Raw genomic sequence first — 27,606 nt, 5'->3', positions numbered from 1 at the left:
GACTTTGCCATAAAGGTGGTCGGCATAGGTTGGGTATATCCATGTTGATGGGCTTGCTTGTTGAATGTACAGTACCTCTAGCGTTGGAGGTGAGGTAAGGGAGGTCGTTGAATGAGGGCTCTGTACCTGGTTAGTGGATAAGGTAAGGCAAGGCAGGCTAGGACGGCCCCCAGAGCTCAAAGCACGCACTTTTGGGTAGCTCAAGATGAAGAGCGGCCATCTGACACGTCAATCGACCAAATCGCATCTTGAGGAAACCGGACTGGGCTTCAGCTGACGTAACTGCTGGGCCCGAAGCTGCCAGTAGCCGGCCAGCCGCTGGACTAGATCCGTCCAACAAGATGGGGAAAGCCAGAGACTTAATTACCGACACGATGACAAGCCGGTTGTTCGGGGGTGCATCACGCAGGCGGCAGGCGTCATGGTCGTTCATAGGGTACAGAAACCGTGCTGCCAGGCCGTGCAAGTCGCTATGATTGCAGTGTAAAGGCCGTAAAGACGAACTGCAATGTTAGGAAAAGGGGTTATCTGCAGGCTCGCGAAAGAGACATTTGACGTGCCACAAGAACCGTAACCGGGCTTGCAGGGGTCAAAATTCCGGTCCACCTGAGAGCACCGGGGTTGAAAGTGGTGGTGAGAAGAAGCTCTCGGCCGTGGCCTTGTGGTTTGCTCCGGAATATGGCGAGAAATAGGAGACGCAGGGGGGTTAATTGACGTCTGTCCAGCTGGAGTAATGTTTGCCCATGATGTCGACGGGTTTGGGTGCTCAGTCGAAAGCGTTCAATATGTGGTGTCGACTTGAGGCCGTAAAAGTAGTCGAAGGCGTTTGGGAAACGGATATATAAAACCCCGGAGTCGATGAGCGTTGGAAAGGTTTGTGAACCTGCTTTGCGAAGTCATGCTCCAACCGCCAGGGCTGCGTAGCTCGGGGTGGTGTATTGGAAGAAGAACGGGACGCTCTGGGTTGCGTATGTATCCGCGGAGTGTGTGATGTTGTCTGTGCTGGCCGTTGAAGGCAGGCATGTGGTGTCTCGACTCTTACGCCCCCCCCTTGTTCGCGCATCCGTATCCGCATGTATGTTCTGGTGCTCTGCCACGCCTGGCCAGCCTTGAGGTGTTGCATTCTGGAGATTTGGACAATTTCAATTGGGTTCCCGAATATGTCTTCGTTGCAGGTGCAGCCATGCAGTGTGAGCGCGGCGGCAGCGGCAACGGTAGCGGATGGAAGGAACAGGAAGCAGGGTGTGTTCCTACCGTCGCTTCCTGATTACCTCAGGTGCCTGGGTACAGAGTGTGCACGTATGACTAAGCCTTAGGGGGCAGCTGAGAGAGCGAAAAAAAGATGCCCACGCCTTCCACGAGTGTTCTCACTGAAAGATCAGCGTAAGGTACAGATTCAAATGCGTGGATACGGATACCTGCGTTACCTCTTTGCCATCCACCTCAGAAATCGAGCTCCAGCTCCATCTCCAGCGTCAGCGTCAGCGTGTTCGTTGGCTTGAGGTTTAAGTGGTTGACCGGGGTGCTCCCCACGTATCGGTCCACATACGGCCCATTCATTATTTCGGGTCGTCGAGATGTTGGGCGGTCCCCGAAGCCAAGTGGAGTTGGGGTTAAAGACGGTTGTATTCGTACCTGGCTCTGGGCGTTCTGGTGTTTCCGTTTCTGCCAGCACAGGGTTCCGAGAAATCCAAACGACCAGACAATGGGAAATGGTGCAAGGGATAAGGGACGACGTTGGAGACTTGGAGTCGGACGCGGATGGGAATGCCCGAGAAGAAAGAGAGGACGCGGGCGGGAAACTCAAGACACAGAGAGGTACCGACACAGTACGGAGGAGAGTCGAAACGGCGCTAAGGCACGGATGGAGATTTTGATGGAGAACCATATTGCGAGAGGAAGGTACAGACCACTGTAACCGTCATTTTGCTGTCCTTTTTTTTTTGTGTCTCTTGTCTTTGAAGCGGTGTCTCTGCCTTGCGGAAGTATTTTTTATCTTATTTTTCATTAGTAACTTCCCCCCTTGAGATGAAGCATGTTTGTCTCTGTCAGATGGACTCTGTCGGAGGCATGAATCTGAGATTCGATCAAGGGGGCAGGCGAATAGACAATTACCTTACACACAGCGATAGCCATCATCTCAATCTCACGGCGCTTCTTAATCTCCAGTGGATCGGCTGTCGACATGAAGTCAATCCTTGTTCGCGTAAGAACTCTGCTGATGGATCTCTCACAGAGATTATGTTCAACTGATTGCGTCTTTCCCACGCGATATTCAAATCCTAATTATCCCCGAGGCTGCTGCGCTGCTGCTTTTGCTGCAGGCGGCGGACGGCGTCTGGGCTGGCCACAGGCGGGAATCGAATCTCGTTCATTGGAGCGGACAGGGAGCAAGGTCCAACGTCAAAGGTCACTGACCAGACAGAGGAGCACCTCCACAAGCTTCCTCGGCCTTTTTTCTGACGACACGCCCCCTACCCCCCTGCTCCTTGCTCCCTCACTTCCATCTCCGCCGAGCTCCGTTGTCGCGGTGTTCTGCAAAGCTGGTAAAGGTCCTGACACTTGGAGATGGGATATCAGATGAAAAAGACGGCAAGATGGTGATTATCCAAGGGCGTTACCACCTCCAAAAGGCGAAATGCAAGTTGATTATGCTGGGCAGTAAGACTGCTAGACGCAATTCACCCGTTCTTCGTTCTTCTGCAGTCTGCGGCAGCTCTGTACGTGCCGTCCATGTGTCTCGTCTCATATCGTCTCGCCTGGGCCATGTTCGCGACAGTCTCCCTCGCTGCGTGTTGGGAGTCCGCGAGTAATCACCAGACACTGCAAAATTCCTAGGCACGGAGCGATAGGGAGTCCATACAGCTAGCTGACTGACGCCCGGAGAGCAATCCGGGGCAGGCAACGGCCATTTCACGGTCCCGTCCTTGCCTCGAGTGCCGCCCCGTCTTCCGGTTGTTTGGGTGCATCAATATCACGATGTCGACGGGTGAGAAGGACATGGATCTTGAATAAGTAAAGTACTTTACCGCGGCTGCAAGTCTTCGTCATGTACCTAGCTGTTGAAGGAGATGCAGAAACTTCGGGAGGGAAAGAAGAAAGAAAGAACAAAAGAAAGAGCTTCTTCCCATGAATACCTGACTGCATATCCGTACCATAGTACACTTGGAGGCAAGTGGACGAGGTATCGTGCCTTCCTCCCGTTCGGCCACCCCCACCCCGTCCTTCCTTCCCAGAAACGCCAGCTCCTAGCGTGCCGTTCAAGTCGTTCCTACCTTACCCCCCGGTCCCAAATTCCACGTCCCAAGGTGTTCCTTCCAGTCAGGTCGGTCCCAGGCCGCTCTTTCCCGCAACTATTTCGTTACACACCCCTTCCACCCTCCCTCCCTCTTCCCCTTCCCCATCCACATCCAACACCATCACGTCCCTTCCCTTGGACTTCGATTTCGACTTCCACTTCCACCCTGGAATCCAAGTAGCGACGTGTATCCGTACTGCGTGTTGGCGTCCACTGTGAATGCAAGGCAAAGTGTCCCATTTGGAGTGTGTGGTGTCGCCCTGTCGTTCTGCCCCAGTGTTCTTTCCCTCGCTCGCTGTGCTGGTGTTCCTCGCCTTCCCAGTTGGCGACTTCCTGCCCCCTAACCACTCGTTCCTGCCTTACGAGTGAGTTACTGCTCGTACGGTGTACCTACCTTCCTGATGTTGCTGGTATTTTCCTCCACTCTTCCTTCCTTGGCTGGAGTCCTGTTGCTGCGCTGCTGCCAAACGAAGTCCAATTGAAGCGCAAGCCTGCTCCGTTCAACGCAGCAGCGATTGCCCTTTCTGTCACACGTGTTGGCTGACCATCCGTACCTTCCACCTACTGCGTACAGTACCTCATGTACCTGAGGTGTAAGGTGTGAGAGTGAGAGGTGTGTGCCTTCCTTCGCTTTCCCACTCTTTTCCCTGACCTCTCGCCTTTTTTTATTCCTTAATTTTCTAGTTTTCCTGCCACCCGGGATCAGTTGCACTAACGGACAAAAAAGTCATCATCATCATCTTCTTCATTCTCTTTGTAAACTTCTCCCTGCCTTGCCTTGCGCTTTTGCTTTCTGCTGCTTCTGCGAATCTTCCCTCCCAAGACACCCTGGAAACAACCCAAAAGAGTGACCATCCCATCCCGGCCAAGCTCCTTTGCTGCTCCAGCCTGCCCACCTACACCTACATCACCTTAGGTACCCGGCCGCACCGCACCGCATCGCCCGCACCGTCTCCCATTAGGCACAGATCCGACTCGACCCGCCAGTTCGCCGCCGTGTCGCTTTTCTCCCACTCTCGACTCGACTCGCCTCGCCTCGCCGCTGATTTCCCCCCCAAAAACGCACACGTCGTCGTCGCCGCCACCATCCGTCGTTGACCAAGTTTCCGTCAATTCTCCCTCTTTCACTCACTTCGAAGATCCTTTCGCACATCCGAGCCAAACATACACGCTCACCTCTTTTGCTTTTGCAACATCCAACATCGCCGGCCGTTGACTCGGGAGTCTTTGCGCAAAGACACCTGGAAACAACACCGTCCCTCTTTTTTTCCCCGTTTTGGTTTTGGTGAGTGGTTTCCCTGTCTGTTCGTTGCGACCCCCCGGCGCAAAAAAAGCCGCGAGACATTTAAGCGCGGCGCCGCCCATACCCAAAAAATTTATTTTCCCTGTCCCTCCCCGTTGGCCTCTCCCCTGACACCACGGCGCCTTCCACCCATCCATTCGCGACACCGTTCTTCCAAGGCTACCCATCCGCGCCTTCGGCCTCGAACGTCGCTTTGAGTACATCTCAACTAATACGATCTCCAAGATCAAAGACATCGACGACCCAGGTTTTATCTCCTGTCTCCGAGTCCTAAATTCCCTCAAGGCAACCACACCGTCGGTCTTCCGGTCTCACCTCCCATTGAACCATCGACTTCGCCATGTCCTACTACGAGAACAACCCTCAATGGTCCAATCCCGGCCCGAACAATTGGGAACACCAGGCGCCTCCTGTTCGTGCTGGTGAGTCGTCCCAGCCGTCGCAGCGCCAACTTCAACAACCCGAAGCCGGAATTGACTCGAGGTTCCCGTCAACAGGTGCCAGCGGCCCCACGCCTCAGGACGACTTCGCATTCTTCTACCAGTTCGAGGGTAGGTCTACTGTTCCCTCCAGCGCGTGACGGGCGGCCGGTTCGGTGCGGGTGATTTTGTCCACTCGTGCCCGCCGGTCGTCGCGCGCAGGAAGGACCCTGCTGACGAGATGATACTCTAGATGTGGTGCGGACACTGACTGCCAGGCCTACAGAGGTTGATCGTGCATACGAGAATCTCGCCAAGAGCGGGAAGTCATACGGAATGGGCGGTCGACGTGAGTACCCAACCCCTGGCGGCCCCAAGATGGGCCCTGCCGGTCCTGGTCCCGCCAGAAAGTCCCTCGACTTCAGTAAGTCTGCTCGCAACTGGCGGGCAAATCCGCGGCCTTCCCCTGCTAACCCTCACCTCGCAGCCGGACGCATGGGAGCTGGAGCCGGTCCGCGACCGCACTCGATGAACCAGTTCGATGATGCCCGAGGCCACCCGAACTCGAACCTCCAAAACTTTTACGCCTCCCAGCGCCACCAGTCCTCCCGGGGATCCAACGACGCGGAACAGATGATGCAGGCCAAGAGAAGGATGGCCGCTCAACGGGAGCGGGAGCTGCGAAACCTCCACACTGAGCAGCAATACCAGCGAAGTAGGCCGCCCTCTACTGTATAGCACGCATACTCCATCGTCCAAGGGGAGACTGCAATGAAGAAAAATAGATAATTCAGGCCGAGGGGTTTCACCATCATGCAACATCCTGCTGCCCCGTCATGTTACTGTCGAGATGTCTCCCTGAAAGACCGTCCACCCCCCTTCACGTAAGACTTGGGCACTTCAGAGGATGTTAGGCTAACCAGCATGTGTGAGCAGCTCTCGTTTCTGACATCCCCTACGGCAACAAGGCCATGTCTGAGGAGGAGACTCGCGAGCTGATTGCTCGGCAGCGGAGCGCCTTGTACGGCGAGGGCCAGTTTGCCGAGAAGGCTGGCTATGTGGACGAGACTGGTGCCGTGCGCCCTGGCGTCCCGGGACACAGTGGTCCCTCCAGCATCCGTGGCCAGTCTCCCTTGACCTACGATGTCACCCGCGGACCGCCTCCTCACGGCGATGCCAACACGCCCGTTTCTGCCACCGACGGTCCCGGCCCCATCGCCGGCCCTCCCGGTGAGCAGGGCTCTCGCGCAGGCAGCACCGCCAGCCCCCAGCCGAACGTCTCGAACAGCAATAAGAGTGCCTTCGAGTCGGCCGTGAATCAGGCTGCGGCCCGCACCAACAACTCCTCGCCGGGTGGTTCTCCGCCGCGCCAGGAGCTTCCGGGATCTAAGCAAACCGTTGCTCCCATCGGCACTCGGCCGTCCGGTACCCCGACTGGTGCTTCCAACTCCAAGCGGTCGACCACTCCCCTCGCCTCCCCCGGTGGCTGGGGTCGTGGCAACGGTGTCTGGGGCCCTCAGTCGTCCGGATTGAGCCAGCCTCCTGCTAGCGTCTGGGGCTAGATCTCAACTCCCGATCTGACGACCGCCCTTCGAGATTGCGACACGACGCAGTAACAGATTGAACGAGGGGCTCGATGAATGAACCGTTTGCGTGGGTGGTTTCTTAGTTTGGTTTCGGTCTCGAATGATTTCCTCGGGCACGGAAAACTTGATATATACCTCGGGCGACACGGTATTCGGAGTGAGGGTGTCTTTTTGGCATCTATTGAGGAGTTTTCTTTTTTTACACCATCAGAAGGGACCGCATTCGCAACCACGGAGTCGAACAGTATTGCTAAGGGGAAAAAGATGCATGTCATACGGGCGTGGAAAGGGGTTTACTGCTGCTTCGGGGTTTACCACAAGCTCGGGCGGGAATCACAGCGTTCGGGAATGTTTCGGATGATCTGGGAATTCTGGCGACGGCGAGCACGGAGCGGGACGACGTTTTTTTGTTCTTGGGAAAGTTGTCCTTCGGGGCTGGGCATGGGATGAATTCGGGTGCCAAAAAGCGTCGGAGGGCAACCTATGATTCGAATCGCGAGCATACATTGGCGTGGGCGTGGATTCCGATACTGGTTTGACTCGAAGGGGTTGGGACTGGGAACGCACATCCGGGGAGTTGACACAGCACACAACGACGACTCTCTCTTCACACGGCGACAAAATCACAAAAAACAGGGGTTTGGGATCAGGGGTGTTTACCGGTTGTGTTTCTTTGGGGGGATGTTTCCTACTTTTCTTCTTGCTTGGGGATCTTCAACAGAGGTCGGTCGTGGGAGTTTTCTGTCTTTTCCAGCACTCGGTACGGTTTCCAGGCACGGGCACCTACCGAGTCATAATAGGACATGACGCCTTTTTGATCTGGGAATGAGAAGGGAACTTGACTATATCCAGACGGGGTTTGGGGCGAATAGAGATCATATGAGATGGACGGACGGGATGGTACTCTTTGCGTGCGTGCTTCGGGTTGGAGCGGCGACTTAATGAAAACATGCTTTTATCCCCCCAACTCGGTTCGTCTTGTTTTCATTCGGCTTCGACAATATGATCGAGTACCATTGGTATGACATCGGTATGGATGGGTGTGACAGACCAGAGGTTGAACCCGCCGAGGGCCGAACCTTGAGTCTCGGCTAAACCTTGGACGTTGCGTCGTCGGCAAGGTGTTATTCGCCGATGACACGGGCAGATTTCCATCGACATCTCGGGAGCAACGGTCAGCCTAAGACATCGCGCCGGTCGGCTAGCCTGACAGAGTGTTTGCCACATTTGCAATTGTAGAAACAAGATCGAAGTCGGCCGTCCCTCGAAAGGCCCGGCCAACAAACAGCCCCCTTCGGCCCAGCCCGACGCGAGATACAGATCCTGCCGGCGGCATCCATCCTTCCATCGAATAGCCCAGCCAATAAACCCAACCAACCAACCGCTCGGACGGGGAGGTATGATGTGATTGACTGTGTTGTGTGGTGTATGCATGCATGCATCACACCTCAAAGCCCGACCGACGTCCGACATCATACATTTACATTTTCGCAATCACGCAAAAACACACGGACGTTCGACACACAAACCAAACAAACCACCACCACTTTGACCTCGGTGCGAACCGGGCTGGCGGGCGCGCCGCCGCGCGCGCGGGTTGTGGCGTTGCGGGAGGTTCCGCCGCCCGGCTGGCCGGCCCCCAAAGTGAGGTGGTGGGCCCCCGCACTTTTGTTTTTATTTATTTTTGCGTTTGGGAAATGTGGCTTAGGGTTTTTGCTCTTCTCAGTAAAGCAGTTGATTGGGAAGGGGTTAAGATGGGTTCATTAAGAGTTGGGGTGCCACGTGGGGGGGGGGGGGGTTGATGTTTAATTGATTTTTGGAGTGGTTGATGGGAGTTGGTTATTCTTAGGTATTTTTTTTTTAGTTGTTAACCTTGATGTCTTGGGAAATAGTCAAACGTATTGGAATTGGGGGGCTTAAGTCGATGATGGTTTGTAAATGCAACCCTGATGGGTTCGGATCTCGATGATGTTGCGGTTCGGTCCATCAAGGTCGGTGATGGTAACGGTGACGGTGATGGAACTCCATCAAACGCCCGATTACGCCTTTTCTGGATGAGGGGAATGGGAGATCGGACTTTTTGGCATGTGATGAACGTTATTGGTCGTTTTGTTGGTTCCGGGAAGAGCGGGATCGAGCTGTAGTTGCTTTGCTTCAGCTAGTTGCTGTTGTGATCCCGGGGAGGGTTGATATGGTTTAGACAGTATCGACGAGAAGAGTTCCCCGTTGGACCCTGTCGTTGGTCCGCTAGATGGGTTTCTCTGGATATGGAATGGTCCACGGGTGTTTCTCCTTTTCTGCATAAGGTAACCAACCACCAGTTCTGTTGGATCGGTGTTAGGATGATGTTGCTTGTTATGACACTGTTTGTCGACTTGACCACCAACACCAGTTGGGCCCCAAGAAACTCATTCCCCGTGGCACACAGAGGACAAATCACATACACCAGATCATTGAGCCGCGCGAAGGATGTTCTCGTGTTGGTCGTAGTCATCACCAGTTCTATCTTTCGTTGGTCGTTGGCATCAACTCGTTTTCAACTCGGGCCGCGGCAACTCCAGTCCACACTCCCAGAAAATCGCAGAACTTGGTCACTTCGTGAACTAAACTCATGAATATGTAAAAACAACACAATCTATTCTAAGGTAGATGGATATTGCGTCTTACTTAGTGTCGAAGGGGAGCCAGCATGATCCAGTAGGAAGGCCAAAAAGGCACAACCAAAACCACGATCACAGGGGAAAATAGGAACTATCCGCTTGGCCCTCCCAACAAACTAAACTCCTGTGATCCCCTAGGGAACTCTGTTCTCGGTTGACTATGAGGGTTGGATTAAGCTGAATCGAGTCAATCTTCTTACAGTTGGCCACGGAGTCTCCTTATGCGGACTGGACTATCGAGTTGATCAAAAGTGCCAGAAGCAAAATGGTGATATTCACAGGTTCTACCTTGTCGATTCGTTCTCGTATATCCACTTCGCGGCAGCCAACCAACCAACCCAACTTACCTGCGTGTTTGAACTTGTCATGACGATATGAACCTGAACCGGGCCATGTGCGTCCTGATACGCGCAGTACGTTGTGACAGTCTCGTTGGTTCACTGGAAATCATCAGACTGTGGCAACACACCAAGACAATAACATCGGGGTGTACTGACCGGCCGTTTTTCACGGCAGGTAGCCAACTTGAAGAAGTCATGATGTTTGATTTATCCAGTTACGAAAGAAGATCTGAACGCTGCCGAAAGTCACTAGCCACCAAGAACGCCTACCCACATTGAACCACCAATCCAGTTATCCTTCGTTCTTCCTGTTGTCCCATATGGTGTCAGGAATACCCTACAGGCCCAACGCAGCAACACCGGCATCCAAGTCCATGGGATCATCAGCCCTCAGAGCCTTGCCTCCCCAAATTATCGTCCCCCTGCCGTCAACAGCGAACGCCCCCGCGGTTTGCCACTTGTTACCCATGACCGTGCTCGCCCCGGCCATCTCCTCCGCTTCGTCCATCCCGTCGGCACCGGGTGCTGGCGGCGGCGCCCCCTTCTTCCCGCTCGCCCCCGTCCCCTTCCTCTGCAAGCCCCCCGGCGCCGCCGCACTGGCCGACGGCCCTCCCGTGCCGGTCCTCTGGATCGCGCCCGCGACCTTCTCGCCGAGCCAGCCCTTCTCCTTCCAGCCCTGCACCTGGCTGGTCGGGTTGAAGACGTACCACACGGAACCCAGCCCGAGGCCCCAGGCGGCGTAGATGGCGCGGTCCTCGTCGATGACGACCTGGACGTTCCAGGCGCCGCCGAGGAGGTCGATCCATTTCTGGGTGGCGGCCGGCGAGGAGTGGGAGACGGCTATGCAGGTCAGGTTGTTCGCGTGCCTGTTTGCCAACGTGCGGAGGGCGAGGAAGGTCTTTTGGGCGACTGTATCCACCGACGTTAGCTTAAGCAAGACACCGTGAGAGACATGGGATCCGGGAGAGAGGTTTCCAATGGGGGTGAGGGTTCGTTGGTGCAGACGGACATGCAGGTGAGGGAGGGTCTGTGTAAGTGCAGGATGGTAAGACGGATGAGACGTACATGCACACCCGACGCAGCGCAAGAAGACGACTAGCACCGGCTTGCCGCGGCCGAACTCGAGCTTCCTGTCCCGATCCAACGGGGCGAGGTCGCCGATCTTGGGCGGCTCGGCGACGGGGACCGGAGGCGGGGGCGGGGAGAACCACGGGGCGACGGTGATGGGAAGGGACTTCATCGACATCCAACCCGGCCAGCCGCCGTTGGAGTTCTCGGCAACGTCATCCAAACCCGGGTTGGTCCCGCTCTTGGACTTCGTATCGGAGCCGCCGCCGCTGAAGTCGAAGGACTTGCTGTTCAGGCCCACCTTCTTCAGGGCGATCTTGGTCGTCAAGCTTGACAGCATGATGATGATCTCGTCGCAGGTCGCAGGTGGGGGGAGGGGTATGAATGGATATGAGCGGACGATTGTCTTGTTTCCAACGCTTGAAATGTCACAAGAGTCGGGAAGAAGAGAAGGCGAGCTCAGAAAATCAACTACCTGAGCAAGTTGAAAGGGAAAATGCAAGGATGGAGCAGGTTAGGACGAAGACTGCAGGTAATGCAACATGTAACAAGATTAGGTTCTGGAGAACATAAAAGCGTGAATGAAAGAAGAGAGACGGAGGGAACAGAGGAGAAAAGTGGCCGGCATGCTTATGGTGGCCGGCGGGATCCCATCGTCGAAGAAGGGGGGGAAGGGGGAGGGGAAGCTCTGGCAAGCTCCTGAAACTTTTGATACAGGGCGCGTTGCATGTTTTGTTAGCGAAGCCGCGCTCTGAGCTCCTGAAAACCGCCGTGTCGCGAGGCTGAAAGCCACGGCGTTATCAGTTCCCCTGACTCTTGCAAACAAGACCCCTGAGAAGACAAAAGAGAAGAACTTGGGAGACTTCTTCCCGATTGGCCGTCCGTTGTCGTGTGGCAGAGAAGCACAGATTATCAGCCTCGGCGCTGTCTGTGGTGGTGGTGTTGCTGCAGATGTTTCGTTCCCGGGATGTTGGTTCCGCGCTCTGCGCCGCTTGCCTGTGCAAGCACTATGGGAAAAGAAAGGGACGGGGGAAAAGAACAGACAATTGTTTCGTTTACAATTAAAGATGCGGGAACATGTCTTAAGTAGAAGCAGGTTAATTCTTACGCCAGGGCCAATCTGGCATTTCATGCTTCAACATTCCTACCCGAATGGGATGTCTGGCCGTCTTGCTGGGTCTCAGTGCCAGCGAGGAGCTGCCAGAATGAGAAATGTCCCGGCCGGAATAGGGGCCAAGACACTGAATATGACTTGAACAACTGGCCTGTCCGGTGTCCATGATTTGGGTCGGTTCTGCATTTTGGAAATACGTGAGCTCGCGTTGGAACGCTCGCCCGCATTCTTCAGACGGCTAGTCCCCGCCGAAACGCTCGAATGTTTTTCGAGTCACGACTCACTTAAGCGTGTCGATACAAAAGTCTGAATTTCAACGTCAATGCGCGAACTGCATAATCGTTCACCAAAGTGATGACTTGGAGATTACGCCGCTAAACCAGACGGAATGCGGACAATGACTTGTATGTCGATGGTCAATGGTGATCTCATTATCGGAGATCATTATGGACGTTACGTCGATGGAGCTGAACGAGTGTTTGCCTAATCAAGGGAGCTCGAGAGCTAGAGACAGACGATTGAAACATGGCATTGCAGAGCCGTAACGGCCCACTCCAATAACAGGGAGGATGCATGGAGGTGGAAAGATTGTTGTCCGTCTTCACTTTCGCCTCATCGGACCGCCGTGCACTTTTGCCGGGCCCAACTGCAAGCTCCGTTTGTCGCCTCATTTCGAGCAAAGCAGTCCGGCGAATGGCCACCGGCCTGGCCTGCTGAATACTCGGAGCAATGTGCCAAGATCCGGGGACATGAATGTTTGGATGAATCGGAGCATTTAGAGCTGGCCTCGACTAAACGGTACAGACTCGGTCCTAGCAGCAGATTGGTGGAACTGACGTCGATTCGCGCGTCCCTAGACTTAGGGAGACCGGAGGCGGGAATGTGGGGAGCGGGAAGCGTTCACGGATCGTCTTCCGCCGCGCAATTGATTGCGGATGGGCAGTCGGAGAGTGAGAGGTCTCAGATGAACAATACCGCGATGACGAGAAGAGGCGGCGGTACGGGTGGCTGAGGGCTGGACTCTGCCAAACTCCTTCCTCTGCGGGAGCCATCTTACGTCCAGTCCAAATGCAGCATTTCTCGCGCAACAACACATGTCAGATACGCCTCCCAGAAACGTGGCCGTTTCTGCCGTCTGACTCTTTGCCCGAGAGAGCTGAGTGAAGCGCGCCATGGGTGTTCAGTCTCTAGCGCTTCTGGCAAAAAGGCTCCGAGGGCGCAGTCCGAATCGGACTGAACACGCCGTTGCTATTCTGAGCAACGATGAGTGAGAATACGGGACTAGTGAAGTTGTGCCCACGGTTCGTTCGCGCCGCGCCAGCTTGGAGACTGTGATGGATCATTTCAGATCCACATATTGGCTCGCTGTCAGACGTCGCGAGTCTCCCGCTCTCCGCGGTGGATGCAGTTGATGGGGGGTTACATTGCATCCTGGGGCGAGTTGCTGAGAGCGCACCTTCTGTGTTCATCACTCAGGCCGGCCTGGTTGGGCTCCAGATGAGCATGTCAAAGTCCTCAACACAGTCGCGATGTGGGGGTTCCCTATGACTCTATGCGGCTAGCGATAGAGCTCAACTGGTCAGTTCCCCATTGAAGCGTAACAGAGCAGATCCAAGCGGCGCCGAAAGACGTCCGAGGTAATAGCATGACGTCGGCGATGGCATTCAGTCAGGTACCCTTGTGTGAAGAACAGCAACCAGATGCGCAAGTCAGCCGCAAAGGATGTTGCACGAGTCCAGCATGGCCAAGTGTGTTGTTCGGTTCTACTAACCCTCAGGGCTAGCTGGGTGAGGTCTACTCTTGTCGTGAGTGTTACCCAAGAGATTCTGTTGAAAACGGGAGTGCCAAACTCAAGCCTCAGCGATGGACTTGGCAGGTTGTTGCGGCGAGATGTCTCTCGCGTGGCTAGAAGCATTGTGGCTCTCCCAGTACTCTTACGTCATCAATGGGATGCGCTGACAAGACGTCAGACATAGCTGTGGCCTAAGATCTTATCCCATCTGGTTGCGTTTGTAGTTACGCTAAGGCCGCCCCTCTCCGTCTGAAGTCAGCGTAGCGGTGGTCTGCGAAGGCCGATGGTGACACTGGTTGGCGATGAAGCGGGCTGGTAGGACGTGTTAGTGCTGTTTTGTCCGGGAGAGAGCGACTCCAAAGGGCAGATAATCTGAATGAAAGATCAGGCGAAAGCCTCTGTTGCGCGACGAAAAGAGGGGAGTATCTGGGTTCAGGTGACAAGACAGGATGAGAGAAGCGAAAAAGTCGCCGAAACCCGTACTTCTCAACTGCGCCGTCCTCAGGGAGGAGGATCGTACGGATAGTTCATCAGCCCTGCTCCAGCCCTAGACCACATGGCTATGGCCGTATACGGGTGGTGTGGAACGCTAAGGACCGTCCCGAGTAGACGAGTTGCTCGGTGGTAGTGGGGAGAAACTCTCAGAATAGATTGAAGTTTAGCAACTCTGTCGCACGTCGGATGGATATCGTGATAGACTTTCGGACTTGAGCGAAAGTCTTGGGCCTGAAGCCTTGGGCTTGGGGTCTCGTTGACAAGGGCGGTGGTTGGCGGGATCTTGCTGCCAGGCTCGCCAAGTTGCCTCACGGAGCTGATGGAATGTCTCCTGTTTGGTAGGCTGGTAGAAAGGAGCAATAATATCGAATCGCCGAGGCAGCTAGGCGCAGGTGATACGGTACATCTCGCAGCTTGATCCGTCGGCCGTAGATTAGCAATCTAATCCAAGGGAGGGTCGGTTTTTGCCAGACGGAGCAATGTGACGACCCTCCCGAGCGAGGCGCTTAAGCCGGTACACCGAACCCCTGAAGAGGAGAAGCGCAAACGAGCGAGTGGGAGATGGTTCGGCCGCATGGGGGAACGTGACTAGAATTCCGAGACCAAGTCGCCGAAGGATGTGTGGAAGGAACTGGCTGATTCGCAGTCTTGAACAGCAAGTATTAGCTGAGGACTATCGATGCCGGGACTGCAGGTGTCGCCGCGCTGTCTTTAGCGGCCGCGGCGGCAGCAACTTGGGCAGGCCGTTTTGAGAACCGACCCCACACACGGACAGTGAAGACAAGGCGGGGACGAGATGAAAGAAGCTCGTGGCGTGGTCTTTCCGGGATACGGCTCAGCTGCATTGGCTGACGGATATCTCGTTCGAGTTCACATTGCGGTCCAAAGCCATGAGCGAGACGCACGGAGAAGGGGTCGACCGGGGCGGTTCCCAAGCCCCATGGCGATTTCGAGGAGAGACTCAAACGAAAGGCGGTCGACCAAGACGAAGACGGGGTGATTGCGGAGAGCGATACGATGCGGTAGCAGGTGCGGACGCGAAAACACGACGGAGTCTGGGTCTGTCTTGACGCGTTGGTGGTTCTCGTCCATTGTTGGCTCGGCTTCGGACGTTAGGGGCCATCCCATCGGCGAACCATCAACACGGAGACGGCTGGAGGGAGGTACATGGTGAGCTTGTCGTGTAAGGTATTCGGAGCTGGGATGCGTATGGCCTGGCACGTCTCCACCGTCTCCTGGTTTCTGGAAGGACATTCAGGTGGCCATAGTACCGGGACCCTGATAATTTTAAGGTGGTGGAAATAGATGATGCAGGCAGGGGATGCGGGAGCAATGGGAAAGGGAAATATGGAAATGAGAAAAATAGGGCGACAGGCCACGAGACAAGACGAGACGAGACGAGAAAGGCGGTAAAGAACGGGCGAGATTTGGGTATCCGTAGGTAGCTTGAGATAACGATAATAACAATGAACCTTGAGGGGCAATCGGCAATCGGTATCAACTGGGCAGGAATCTGTCAGAAGGGGTAGGCATGGTGCAGTTGTTCTTTTCTTTTGCTCCTGCCGAAGTCGTATATCCCACCACCGGGTTTCCATCTTTTCATCGTGGTGGTTGCTTATTGCCTCCAATCCACTGTCTGTGGTTGCCGGTGCGGGCGCGGTATCAGCATCAGCATCGGCATCGGCATCTGTGGCGGAAGGTGCATGACATGACGAGGCGCATAGCACATGTCTGTCCCAGTTCTTCCTTTTTCCATTCCACGTCCCGTCTGGAGCGGGAGGCGGGGGAGAGAGAGGAGAGAGAGGAGAGGGCTGGGTCAAATGCCTCACAACACAATCACAGGAAAATTGGTTGATGCAATGCAGCAACTCGCGAGTTGTCTTTAAGCGGGTCGTGATGCTTACTAAGATAAGGGAAGGTAGCCCTATCGGGGCTGTACATCAAGTGAAAGTATCCGTATCCATAACCTACTCCTCCACTGCGGGACTCGGCAGCCGAGCAATAAAGACGGGAGCCCGGAGATGCAGCTGGGCGTGTGATGACGTAAACAAGACAGGAGCAAATTTACGCAGTGAGATGGTTTGATCACAGGGCCGGCGGTCGAAGGCTCGAATGTTCCAAACCAAAGACAAGACCAAAATTCAAGACAAGCCAATCCGTCAGTCTCTTCGACGTCATTTTCCAACAGAGGAAAGGCCGTCTGCGCGGAGACAAGCGACGGGCAGTGGTTGGAGGGGTACATGATATGTGGCGCCTGTCTGCCCCCTTAAACCCTGTAGCCCGTTTTATGGTGCGTGGTGCGTGCTCCCAGCTCCCAGCTGGTGCAGACCGGACCCGGGTGAAATGTAGGTGGAGGTATTTTGTACATTTTGGCGAGGCGTGTAAGGGACAGTACTTGGCTTGTGCTGGGCTCCCAAATTGCATCCAGAGCTTGTGTTCCTTCCCTACTCCCGTCGCTGCCATAACCCATTGCCCGCGCGCTCCGTGCATGCACTGTATTTTATTTGGTGGCATGTCCGTACGGATATTGGTTGTGGCATGCTGAAGAGGAGTGATGCTCATATATCAAAATTGCGGAAAAGAATGGGAAGAAACGGCAGGTGAGGTCATGTTATGGTACCTCAGGGCCAAGATGTCAGATAGGTATGTTAGGAAGGTGAGGTCAGAGACCAGCACCTGCTATTTGCCAGCTTTGGTAGAGATAGAGCAGAGGTTGGGAGGGCCGGGCCTGGATGCGACCGCGGGAGGGAAAGACGGCATCAACCTAACGGGAAGGAGAGAACGAGAACCTGGAAAGGTGCAGAATGGTCATTGAAGAATCGCATCTTGCGTCTTTCCATTTATGTGTCTTGTTCCAGATTGGCAAGTTGCAATTGGGACGGGACTTGCCTCACGGCCGACGGCTTCCACCTTCCACCTTCCTGACCTTGCCTGACTTCTCCGACTGAGGTATCTTTGCCAAGTCCGTGAGCATTGGATGTTGGAGTCAACGGATTAGCCAACTGCCCTTTTTATTTTTATGTTTTGCCTCAATCAGCTTGTTTCGTTTGTTGGTCACTAACTGTTCATGTGCCATCAGCCGTAACGCGGTCTCCGAGCTATCTTACCGGTACGTCACTTCACACTTGATCTAAACGCCTACTCTGTATTGACCGGTTGAGTTGAGTTGGTTGGCGCGGTCGTGGAGACGCTGTCGGGTTCGTTGAGTTGGCTATCACTGCACTACCGTTATTGGCGGCGGCCTAGCTGAACAATTATCTGGACGCTGTTCAGTGATAGGTTGAGTGTTCATTTTCGAAAGGAAGGCATCTGGAGTTTCGAGGGAGCAGGTTCCGGGGCTGTACTGCGTACGGTGCGGAGTCAGGGTGAGGAAGGTACATTATTGGGTTGGCTGTGTGTACCTGCCTTATTACATATCCAGCAGGGCCAGACCGACCCAACACTGAGATGGGACAGCAAATATATCCTTCCATCTCTGCTTTCCATGTGTGTATGATGCCGATGTTATAAGGTTTCCAATGCGATTGCTCAGTGTTTGTTGTTCAGGTTGCTGCTGCTTACCTTCCATTACCTGCATGACCCCCGCCTCGTCCAGCTTTTTAGAGTGCGCTTCCCACGGTCATGACCTCTGCATCATCTCGGCGAACGAGTCCTCGACACGAACGGCACAGCCAGTCAGCTAGCAGCTTCCCCTACCTACCTTACCTACCTAGGTACCTTACTATTACTTTAAGAGTAGGTTCCCTAGGTCCCCTACCCAATAATTACCAGGTGCCCTTTCGTGCAAACTGCCGCCAAGTACCTCCAACCCTAGCAAGCCCCTAAAGATACATGCCCTTCCTTACCTGCATCTTTCTCTCCCCCTCGTCTATTCGTACTCTCTCTCACTCAGTGCCGCACGCACTCTACACGTCCCGCGTCGACCTACGTCCTGTCCTGTCCTGTCCTGTCCGTAATACTGCCACCACCCTTGCCTTTGCCCTGCTTCGGCAGCCCAGGACAGGAGAACGAAAGTGACCTGAGGAGAAGCAGTCGGGTACCTTACCTACCCCCCAAAGGTCAGGTACCTTACTTCAGTACCTTACCTCTCCTCACCTTCCTGAGGGTGTCTCTCGTCTGCGGCGTCTGCTGCACCTTCCTTGCACTCCCAAACGAAACGCTCCCCTTCCACTTACCATACTCTTCCCTTTTCCGGGAGAATCATTCAATTCTCTCACCTCTCTGAAATTCGGCCTCAAATTCCCATCCTACTTGTTTTCTTTCCGCTACTCCGCGTCACTGGCAGACCCGACCCGAATCACCACCGCATTGTATCGCCTCAGAAACACCGCCAGCAGTAGTACCGTGTCGGCTACGCGGTGCACCCCCTTTAGACCCTTTTCCCCCCATCGTTATTTCGCGGTCCACTGCCCGAGGCACCCCCCGTCCAGTCCTGTCGCTTTTGGGCCAACGTCCCCGATCTAAACTCCACACCCTGCCTTTCGCCTCCTTCCACCGACGACATTCTCTCTCTTCTCTGAAGAGGACTGTTCGCCGCACCGCGACCTCCCCCCGTTTCCTCTCCGACAACCACACTCAACTGTGCCGACCCCGACTTCTTCGCCATCGCAAGCAACTCTTAATGCATACTGTCGATTCCTTCGCACCCATCTAGCAGCAGTTTACTCGTGCGAGCCACCGTCTGCCCTGCCCATCCCCCGAATCCCTCAACCGCTCACCCCCTCGTCTGCCGCCCGACGAGCCAGACTCGAACACGCTGAGCCGTGTCAACCTCGTCGACCGTGTTCTGAAGACGCCTACCATCTCCTACCTCGCCATTTACTCGACTTTGCCTGTTCGCGACGCCTCAGTTGCTCCTGCAAGACTCTGCTCCATCGCCGCCGCTCTGCCGCCGCCGACGCCGACCCGTCCTCGTCACGGAAGCTGAGCCAGGACTCGCTCCATGGAAAGTCGGGCGACAACCGCAGAATCGAAGCATACTTATCCCACTAGCCCTTGGCTTCACCAGCCCTCGATATCCTCCGCGAGCGCGACTCTCGGTCCTTACCACTTTGCCGACGCTTCCTCCCGCGTCCCCACCCAGCTAGAATTCTGGCCGCTTCTCTTCCCTCAGCAAGCCTCCGTCTACAACGCTCAGTTGCTACACTACACCAATCTCGTCTCTCCGGGACGAGGAGGCGGCTTGCACCAACAACAACCGCTTCCTCTGGCGACAGTGGCTACTCCTCACATTCAGGCGGCCCCTCGTTCCCGATCCGCCTCCAAAGTGTCGAACAAGGATACTTCCGCGGTCAAGGGCACCCAAGGAGGCCATGGGAATAGAGTCGTGCAGAGCAAAGACACAGGCGATCGTGCTGTCGTAACAGGCAAGGACGCTCCGCCCAAGATGCAGCAGCCATCCCAACCGGAGCTTTCGCATCCCCTGCCCGCTCGCCCTGCGGCGCGGCCCACCAATGGCCAGTCTCACTCCAACTCCATGCCGTCGACGCCACAACAACACGCTAGGAACTTTTCTTTTGAGTCGCGAGAGCCTTCTCCCACCGCCACGAATAACCACTCCCCTCGCTCTGCCTACTCCGAGACGAATAGCAATCTTCCCTCATTACGACCCCTCCCTCCGCGTTTGGGTGGTTGCCAATATGAGACGGCGCAGGTAAACTCGAGAAGGAGGATGCCGTACAATTTGGGAAGCGACAGGCTGGAAAAGACCAATCTTGATAAGATCAAGAGCAAACTATCCGAGGATGAGGAGAGAAAGTTGACCACAGACATGCGAGAGCTGTACGACAGGTTAATACCGACTGAAAAGGTCGAGGCGAACCGCAAAAAGCTCGTCGTCAAGTTGGAGAAGATTTTCAACGAAGAGTGGCCTGGGAACGACATCCGTGTGAATCTCTTTGGCTCTTCGGGGAACCTGCTCTGCTCGGACGACTCTGATGGTTTGTGGAACACCATTCCCGCTGTTCCAGGGTTAACACTAACATTCCCACAGTCGACATTTGCATCACCACACCATGGAAGGAGATGGAGATGGTTTGCATGATTGCAAATCTTCTCGCAAAGAGTATGTCGCTAGCTTATGACTTTGTGAGCTTGGCTAATGTTCTTGACAGAGGGCATGGAAAAGGTCGTCTGCATTTCCGCCGCCAAAGTCCCCATCGTCAAGATTTGGGATCCCGAACTCGGTCTCGCCTGCGACATGAACGTGAACAATACCCTGGCTTTGGAGAACACGAGGATGGTCCGAACATACGTAGAAACCGACCCTCGTGTGAGGCCGCTGGCAATGATTGTCAAGTACTGGACGCGGAAGAGGATTGTGAACGATGCCGGTATGACTTGTTACGTGCTCTCGTACAACATCATTGCTAACCAAAACAGCATTCGGCGGCACTCTCAGTTCATACACCTGGATTTGCTTGATCATCGGATTCTTGCAACTTCGAGATCCTCCAGTCCTCCCGTCACTTCACCAGCGACAACATCAACGGCTTCCTAAGAAGGGCGGGCCGGAGAGTGCGTTTGCCGACGATCTTGACAAGCTGCGTGGGTTCGGTGACAAGAACAAGTCCTCCCTCGGTGAACTCCTGTTCCAGTTCTTTCGATTCTATGCGCATGAGTTCGACTACGACAAGTATGCCATATCTATCCGGCTCGGCAGGAGACTATCGAAACAGGAAAAGGGATGGCACATTGGTCTGAACAACCACTTGTGCGTGGAGGAACCTTTCAACACCATCCGCAACCTGGGCAACACCGCGGACGAATATTCCTTTCGTGGACTCCATCTGGAGTTGCGTCGGGCGTTTGATCTCATCTCCGAAGCGAAATTGGACGAATGCTGTGAGCAGTACATCTATCCCAAGGAGGAGCCGCCAACTTTCCAAAGGCCCGCGCAGACATCAAGGCCGGTCATGATCCGCAGCTCCTCCCAGCAACATTCCGGAAGGGGAGGCCGTGGAAACTACCGTGGAGGACGTCATTCTAACAACTTCCACCGGAACGGGAATTCGAACCGGAGAGCTTCCTCCAGCGTCGCCTACGATACTAACACAATGTACATGCCGTCCGTGGCCATGACACCGCAGGAGCTCGCTTGGTACACACAACAAGCGCAAACTCACCCACAGCTCCAGTACCCCGCGCTTGTGAGTGCAGCCATGGCCGCCCAACTGCAGCAAGAAAATAACATTCGCCTCCAGCTATACAGTCAATCCCAGGTGTATCAACAAGTCCAGGCGCAAATGGCAGCCCAAATGCATGCAGCGCAGAGGATGCAAGGTTCCACCGCGACTTCGCAGCAGGGCTCAGAGAGATCTAGGACCAACTCTTTCGACAACCCTCCGCTTAGTGCTCCCATCGCTACCCCAGATTGGTACAGCATGTACGGCGTTGGCGTTCCCTTCCCTGCCGCGGCATACTACAACCAATCTGGATTCACGTACCCTTCCTCGCCAGCGACCACAACCGCCGCACCCGAATATCGCAGAGGCCTCCAAAGGTCTTCGGTAACAACAGAGTCAGGCACGTCGACGTCAGGCAGCTCACTTAGGTCACAATCGCAGCCCGCTTCGCGCACTGCTCCCACGGGACACCAGACTCAAGGCTACCCCGGGACCAGCGCACCGGCGAACGGAAGTTCAAACCCCGCCCGTCAAGTTAACGGAGTCCCGATACCGAGCTTCATCCCGGATGACGCCGATTACGATGAGGCGCCTCAACGGCCTGCAAGCAACTCACCGAACTCCGACGAGGGCGCAGCATACTTAGGTTACTACGTGTCAGACGCATCTAGTCCAGCGCGCTCACAAGGTGCCCCGAACGCCAGCGCCTTCGGTGCAGAGCTTTCACAGCCCAACCAAGGACGCAGGAGGCTATCAACCGAAGTCCCGCAAACGATTCTTGACCGCCGAATGCGACGGACATCACGCTCGCCATCTCCTTTGGGTCATGCCCGCACGTTTTCTATCGGTACGTCGGCTGCGCAAAGCCAACCACCGGTTGCTGCCAATACGAATGGACGAACGGCGTCGAGGCCACTGGTGGTAAACGGGACTGGCTCATCTTTGCGAACAAGTTCGATTCCGTCGCACTCATCTGCAGCACCCGGAACAGAGACTCAGTACGGAGAGGCATCCGCCAGGTTATCGCAGGACAACACGTTGCAGATTCAAGGGCTGGGAATCAGTAGTTTCGCAGCGGATCAGTTCGACGGCCAACCGCCTCAGAAGTCTGAGACAGTGCACACACCGGTCTCCGAGCGACCTCCCCTGATCGTCAACGGCACAACCACCCCTTCGTCTGCCGCAAACCAGACTCCTTCGGCATCACCTGCGTCCGCACCTCGGCTCGATGACCCGTCATTTCGCGATCGAATTGCCCTGATGTCGATGAACCAGTACGCGTGGGCTCAACAGGCACAAGCTTCTGCGTCTCCGGAGGTCGTGAACGGCAGTCAATTATCCCTTCGGCAACGTGCTATGCGACAGCAAAGCGGAGTGATAGCGCCACTTGACCTTGCAACCCGAGAGAATAGGATGAACGGTCATCAGCTGAATATCGATGCTCAGCACTTGTCGCCCATCAATGAAACAAGGTCGCCTTCGCCGACAGTCGTGAGAAAGGGGGACTATTTGGCCCGGAGTGACCAGCTCCCCGTCGCGCAGACTTCAGTCCCGACTGCCGAATCGAACGTGCGAGGTCAGGCTGTGAAGGATGTCAAGCAAGCTCAAACGACACATACACAAAAGTCACATCCTACCACGACTCAGCGTGTGTCGCAGCCGCAGCAACAGTCGGCTCAGTCCTCTGGCCAGACTCCTCCCAGAGTTAACGGCACCCGAGAGAACGGTCACCGGGGCAACAGAAATGAAGGTCATGGTCACGAAGGAGGATGGCAAAAGGCTACGAAGGGTCGAAAGAAGGGAGACGCGAAGAATCACGGCAATGGATTCACTCCAAGCGAGCAGCCACCCAAGCATGAAGCAGATCGAAAGGGCGGTTAAGAAGTCGAACAAGCCAGCAATCTAAGCGGGATCATCGAATGACAACAGAAAGCTGCCGTTGCTTTCTTGGATATGGACAGAGTTGGGTGGTGGCACACCGTTGCTCGCTCATCTGCTTTGGTCATGGACAAGTTGGACACTGCCATTCTGGATTATGACGCAGTTTCATGGCAGAAAGTCGTTGTCCTGGCTTTGTGGACGAACGTCTGAGGGCTGGTAGGAAAAGGCAAAGGCTGCTGCAGTGGACGAGTCGCGAGGATGGATAGGTGCTGTGACAAGCACCTTCCGCAGCCTCGACATCAGCATCACAACCTGTCTACTAGCGACTACGAGGCATCGAAGACGGAACGAAGCAGGAACGGCAAAAGTTACGAATTTCAGCGAGAGCGCATCTCGGGGCCGGATGGTGTTTGCTCGAGCGTCAAAAGTCGCATTACTATGACTCAAGTCGTCATTTTCACCGATAAAAGGTTGTAAGGGGGTCTGTTGCGTTATACCTGGGCGGCAGGGTCTGATTATTTGTCTCATTGCATCTGCGGCAACGGTCTCGGTATGGGTTACGGTTCAGGCATGCGTCATCAAGTTTCTTTTTTGTCACAGTCATACCACGGGGGAAAAAGGCACATGAAGATGGAAGAGAGTGTGGACGTTGACCGCAGAAAGGCTGTACGGTGTAAGACGGCTGGAAACTGTCACGAAATACCCAGCGGGGGCCTCTGCCTCCAGAAAAGGAGCAGAAGGGAGAAAACCAGCATGGCCGCGATATAGGAGCGGAAAAGACATCAATGACTAGTGTCAGTGTAAGCAGATAGACGGAAAGCGTTAAAAAGACATGATTTGAAAAGACACGAGCTGCGGCCCCATGAGGTGAACCCCACACTCGGCAGATCATCATCAGCGTTCTCGTATCAACCTCGAGTCAAGTTCAGTATCCCAGCAGATGAAGCCATTGCCAGGTGCTTGAGGACCCGGCGCGTGTAGAGAGTACACCACTAGTACATCCATCCCCCACTCGCACTCAGCCTTATTTGACGATCTCTACTGCGTGGGGTTGGCCATAACGATTCCCAACGAACCCCAGAACATATCGTATCCTCGGTTCGTGGGGGTTGGGGTGGTTAGGCAGAAGGATAAATCCTCCGGCCGCAAGCATGAAACACGTTCGGTCTGATGAATATCCATCCGTTTCGCTGCACCCACGTCGGGTGGTTCCGAGTCTACGGTTGGCTAATGATGTCGTCCATGTGCCTGTCAGACACACGCACCGCAATTGTCTTATTGTATTGTCTGGATACGCTCTGAGTGCGATCTCGGCTGGCAGTGAGATGTTGTTGTGAGAGTGACTTGACAGTGTCGAAAAAAAGATCAGACGGCCCGCCCGCGCTTACATCACGCTAAAAACTCCGAAAGGACGACGAAGGAATCTAAGCCCTTATCTACTCGCCATTCCTTCGTATTCCATTCATCCCATCACACCCTTTGATAACATTTCCATCCGGCCATACGACTCGTCCCCGGCTGTAGTTTGTGATGGACCGGCGCACACAAGGCAGCGAATCGCCCGATCTCAACGGGGATGCCGACTCCGCGGCCGAGCCGGGGAGGACTTTAGGACGGATCCGGGAGCTCACGCGGCGTGTGCGGAGCGCGCTGAGGGAGGCCGGCGCGGATGCCGCGTTTAAGGAGTACGGCAGGGTTGCGGACCACGCTGCGCTGTGCCGGTCTTTGTTGAGGACGTCGCCGGAGTCTGGTGGTGGTGCATCGGGGCACGAGGTTGAGGAGGAGGAGGAGGAGGAGGGGTTTGAGATCGATCCGCGGTCTTCTCTCAGCGGGAGGAGCTTACACTCCGCAGCGGCAGAGGCGGACGCGCGGCCGGATGAGCGAAGGCACTCCGATGACGACGGAGAGAAGAGGGAGTGTTTGGCTGCTATCCGGGACTGGAAGGCCTGCGTCGAGGCGCTCCTGCAGGCCCTCCGGGGCTCGCTCGCCGAGACGTACCGCAGCTACGAGCCGGGCGCGACGCCGGAGATGGTGGAGGCGCTGTTCGGGGACGTGGACTTCCGCGCCTCGGCGATCCAGCAGATGAGGAACGCGCGGATCGGCGGGACGTTCTCCGGGGGCGGCGAGGGGTTCTCGAGGGCCAAGTACGACGTGCGCTTCCGGAACCACGACCGGGTCAAGAAGGACCTCGTCGAGGTCGTCCGGGCGTTGCAGATGGCGGAGGCCGGGGAGAGCGGGGAGGCGGCGGTGGAGGAGGTGGAGATCTCGGCGCGGGGCGACGCGGTGCTCGAGTTCGCGGACGAGAGGGGCCGGCCGGCGCTGCGGTTCCGGGTGTCGAGCTGGATGCTCGCCGAGACGTCGCCCGTGTTCGAGAGGATGTTCACGGGGCGGGCGAGCATCGAGGTCTGGGACGACGAGGACCTGGAGGCCTCGCTGCCGGCGGAGGGCCCGCCGGGGACGTACACGTGTCGCGACGGGAGCGAGGCGAGGTTGTACAGGATGCCGCAGGCGGAGCGGGACGCGGAGGGGTCGTTGACGACGCTGCTGCACGCGGCGCACATGCACAACGAGCGGGTGCCGCGGGAGGTGAGCTTCGAGGGGTTCGTGGCGATGGCGGAGACGTGTCTGCGGTACCGGTGCACGAGCCCGCTGGAGGTGTTTGTCGAGCACAGGTGGCTGCCGCTGTGGATCCACAAGGGGAGTGAGGAGATGCCGGACGGGATGCTGGTCGTGAGTTACGTGTTTGGGTTCCGGCAGCTGTTTGCGCGGATGAGCAAGACGGCGGTGCTGAATGTTAGAGGGGAGGAGGAGGTGCGGGGGAAGAGGTGGCCGAGGAGGGTCAAGGAGAGGGTTTGGGGGTTGAGGGAGGCCAAGATGGGGCAGGTTGAGGATGCGTGCGCGGCGGCTTTGAGGGAGTATTTGGTGAGGGATGAGGGGGCTTCTGGCGGGAGAGGAGGTTGTGAGGAGGGCGCGGAGGGGGAGGCGGGGATGTTCATGGGGAGGCCGAGGTGTCCCAAGGGGAGCCACTGGTGCGACGCGACGAACTTGGGGTGGTTGATGATGACTTTCGGGGAGCTGGGGCTGTTGTCGACGGTCATGAAGGGGAGCGCACTCGGGGACTCGCAGCAGACACCGCCGACAAGGAAGGGGAGGAGCCTCGCGGAGCTCGTGGATCAGCTCAGGACCATCGAGAGCCCGCCGCAGGCCGTCCACAAGGGGGCCGCGTGCGACCCGGCGGCGAGGTTCAGGGCGGCCGTGAGCGACATCTACAACAGCGTTTCGGGGCTCACATTGTTCGAGGTCAGCGGGCGCGCGCACGGGTGGGGGTTGAGCAGGCACCGGTCGGGGCAGGTGCAGGCGGTGCTGCCGCGGGTGCTGAGGGGGATTTGGGAGCGGACGGAGGTGAAGGAGGAGGGGGAGGAGAGTCGGCGGAACGGGAACGGGAGCGGGAACGGGACGCTCGGGGTCACGGACGAGGTGAGGTTGATGATTCTAAGGGCGACGCGGAGCGTGGAGGATTTGCGGGCCACCGCTGTTGTCGATAAGGGGTTCTGGGGGGTGTATAAGGAGAACGAGGGGAGTTTGACGAGAAGGTTCGTCAAGGCGCATCGGAGGCACACGCTGATGAAGTTGACGAGTATGGATGTTGTTGAAAAGCGGGAGGAGAAAGTGACCAAAACGGAGGGGGATGTGTTGAAGATGGAGGTGGAGGTGGAGGTGGAGGCCGGAGCTGCGATGGTTGTCGACGGCGTTAGAGAAGACCCAAGGCCATCATCGGCTCCCGGGTACGAAGTTGCTCACGTTTCGAATGCTCTGAGCGAGGAAGAGGTCGAGCGGATCCTGTGGCCCGATTCGTTGCCGCCTCCGGAGGCTCTGCAGTCCGGTGATGATATGAAGGAGAAGTTCAGGCGGAGCGATCCGGCATTTACTGAGGGCAAGATGCTGCTCCGGGTGGAGGACAAGCAGTTGCGGGAGCAGAGAGATATTAGGGTCGGGCTTGTTAGGGATGGTGGGTGATTTCGCTGCTCGTAGCTTGGGGTGGGAGGATGTGACACTACGAGAGTCGCGTTTATGATGGAGATGATGGTATGATACACGATTGATGATAGCGGTGTTATGTTCGGCAATAGCGAGTTTTGGCGGCTAGCTACTATTGGAGTAAACATGATTTGGAGCTGTAGCTCGAGGAAAGGCTCGTATCATGGTGTTCAGGAGTCTGTTCTATTCATCTAAAGCTCAAAGGCGGGCAATTCGCAGCATGCATCTTATCCTAGAGCGTTTTATCTATAAATCAAAGAAGACGCTGGGATAGGTTTCCGAGTTGGCAATCGTCAACTGCCTACGACTCCGCCAGCTTGGGCTTCGTCTCCCTCCACTTCCGTTACTATCAACTCCTTCAGATAGCAGACAATTCTAACAGTCACCTTGGAATACATAATCGAAATATCTCGGACCAACACCGTTGCTACCTGCCTGTGTTAGTCATGTGATGGTCACATACACAGTCAGAAGAAGGCTATGATAA

General features: G+C 55.8%; 4 protein-coding genes across 4 annotated transcripts; 3 read left to right on the top strand and 1 right to left on the bottom strand.

The window, feature by feature from the left end:
* Nucleotides 1–4,941: 4,941 nt before the first annotated feature.
* CkaCkLH20_03012 (uncharacterized protein) lies at nucleotides 4,942–6,582 on the top strand (the record flags this gene model as incomplete). The annotated part of the gene is made up of 4 exons (XM_038885731.1): nucleotides 4,942–5,152; nucleotides 5,307–5,444; nucleotides 5,508–5,735; nucleotides 5,957–6,582. The coding sequence occupies 4 exons, from the start codon at nucleotides 4,942–4,944 to the stop codon at nucleotides 6,580–6,582; spliced, it is 1,203 nt and encodes a 400-aa protein (XP_038748930.1).
* A 3,362-nt stretch (nucleotides 6,583–9,944) lies between these two features.
* CkaCkLH20_03011 (uncharacterized protein) lies at nucleotides 9,945–11,015 on the bottom strand (the record flags this gene model as incomplete). The annotated part of the gene is made up of 2 exons (XM_038885730.1): nucleotides 9,945–10,516; nucleotides 10,673–11,015. 2 exons carry the CDS (start codon nucleotides 11,013–11,015, stop codon nucleotides 9,945–9,947), a joined length of 915 nt encoding a protein of 304 aa, XP_038748929.1.
* Nucleotides 11,016–18,802: 7,787 nt separating this feature from the next.
* Nucleotides 18,803–23,081, top strand: CkaCkLH20_03010 (uncharacterized protein; the record flags this gene model as incomplete). Its single annotated transcript, XM_038885729.1, has 6 exons — nucleotides 18,803–18,989; nucleotides 19,044–20,015; nucleotides 20,069–20,140; nucleotides 20,190–20,408; nucleotides 20,458–22,047; nucleotides 22,180–23,081. The coding sequence occupies 6 exons, from the start codon at nucleotides 18,803–18,805 to the stop codon at nucleotides 23,079–23,081; spliced, it is 3,942 nt and encodes a 1,313-aa protein (XP_038748928.1).
* Nucleotides 23,082–24,611: 1,530 nt separating this feature from the next.
* CkaCkLH20_03009 (uncharacterized protein) lies at nucleotides 24,612–27,098 on the top strand (the record flags this gene model as incomplete). Its single annotated transcript, XM_038885728.1, has 1 exon — nucleotides 24,612–27,098. The coding sequence occupies one exon, from the start codon at nucleotides 24,612–24,614 to the stop codon at nucleotides 27,096–27,098; it is 2,487 nt and encodes an 828-aa protein (XP_038748927.1).
* Nucleotides 27,099–27,606: the final 508 nt, after the last annotated feature.

This window comes from Colletotrichum karsti, assembly GCF_011947395.1.
Source record: "Colletotrichum karsti strain CkLH20 chromosome Unknown Scaffold7, whole genome shotgun sequence".
Taxonomy (NCBI): domain Eukaryota; kingdom Fungi; phylum Ascomycota; class Sordariomycetes; order Glomerellales; family Glomerellaceae; genus Colletotrichum; species Colletotrichum karsti.
Note: the sequence above shows the minus strand (reverse complement) of the source record. Positions and strands in the feature narration are given on the sequence as shown.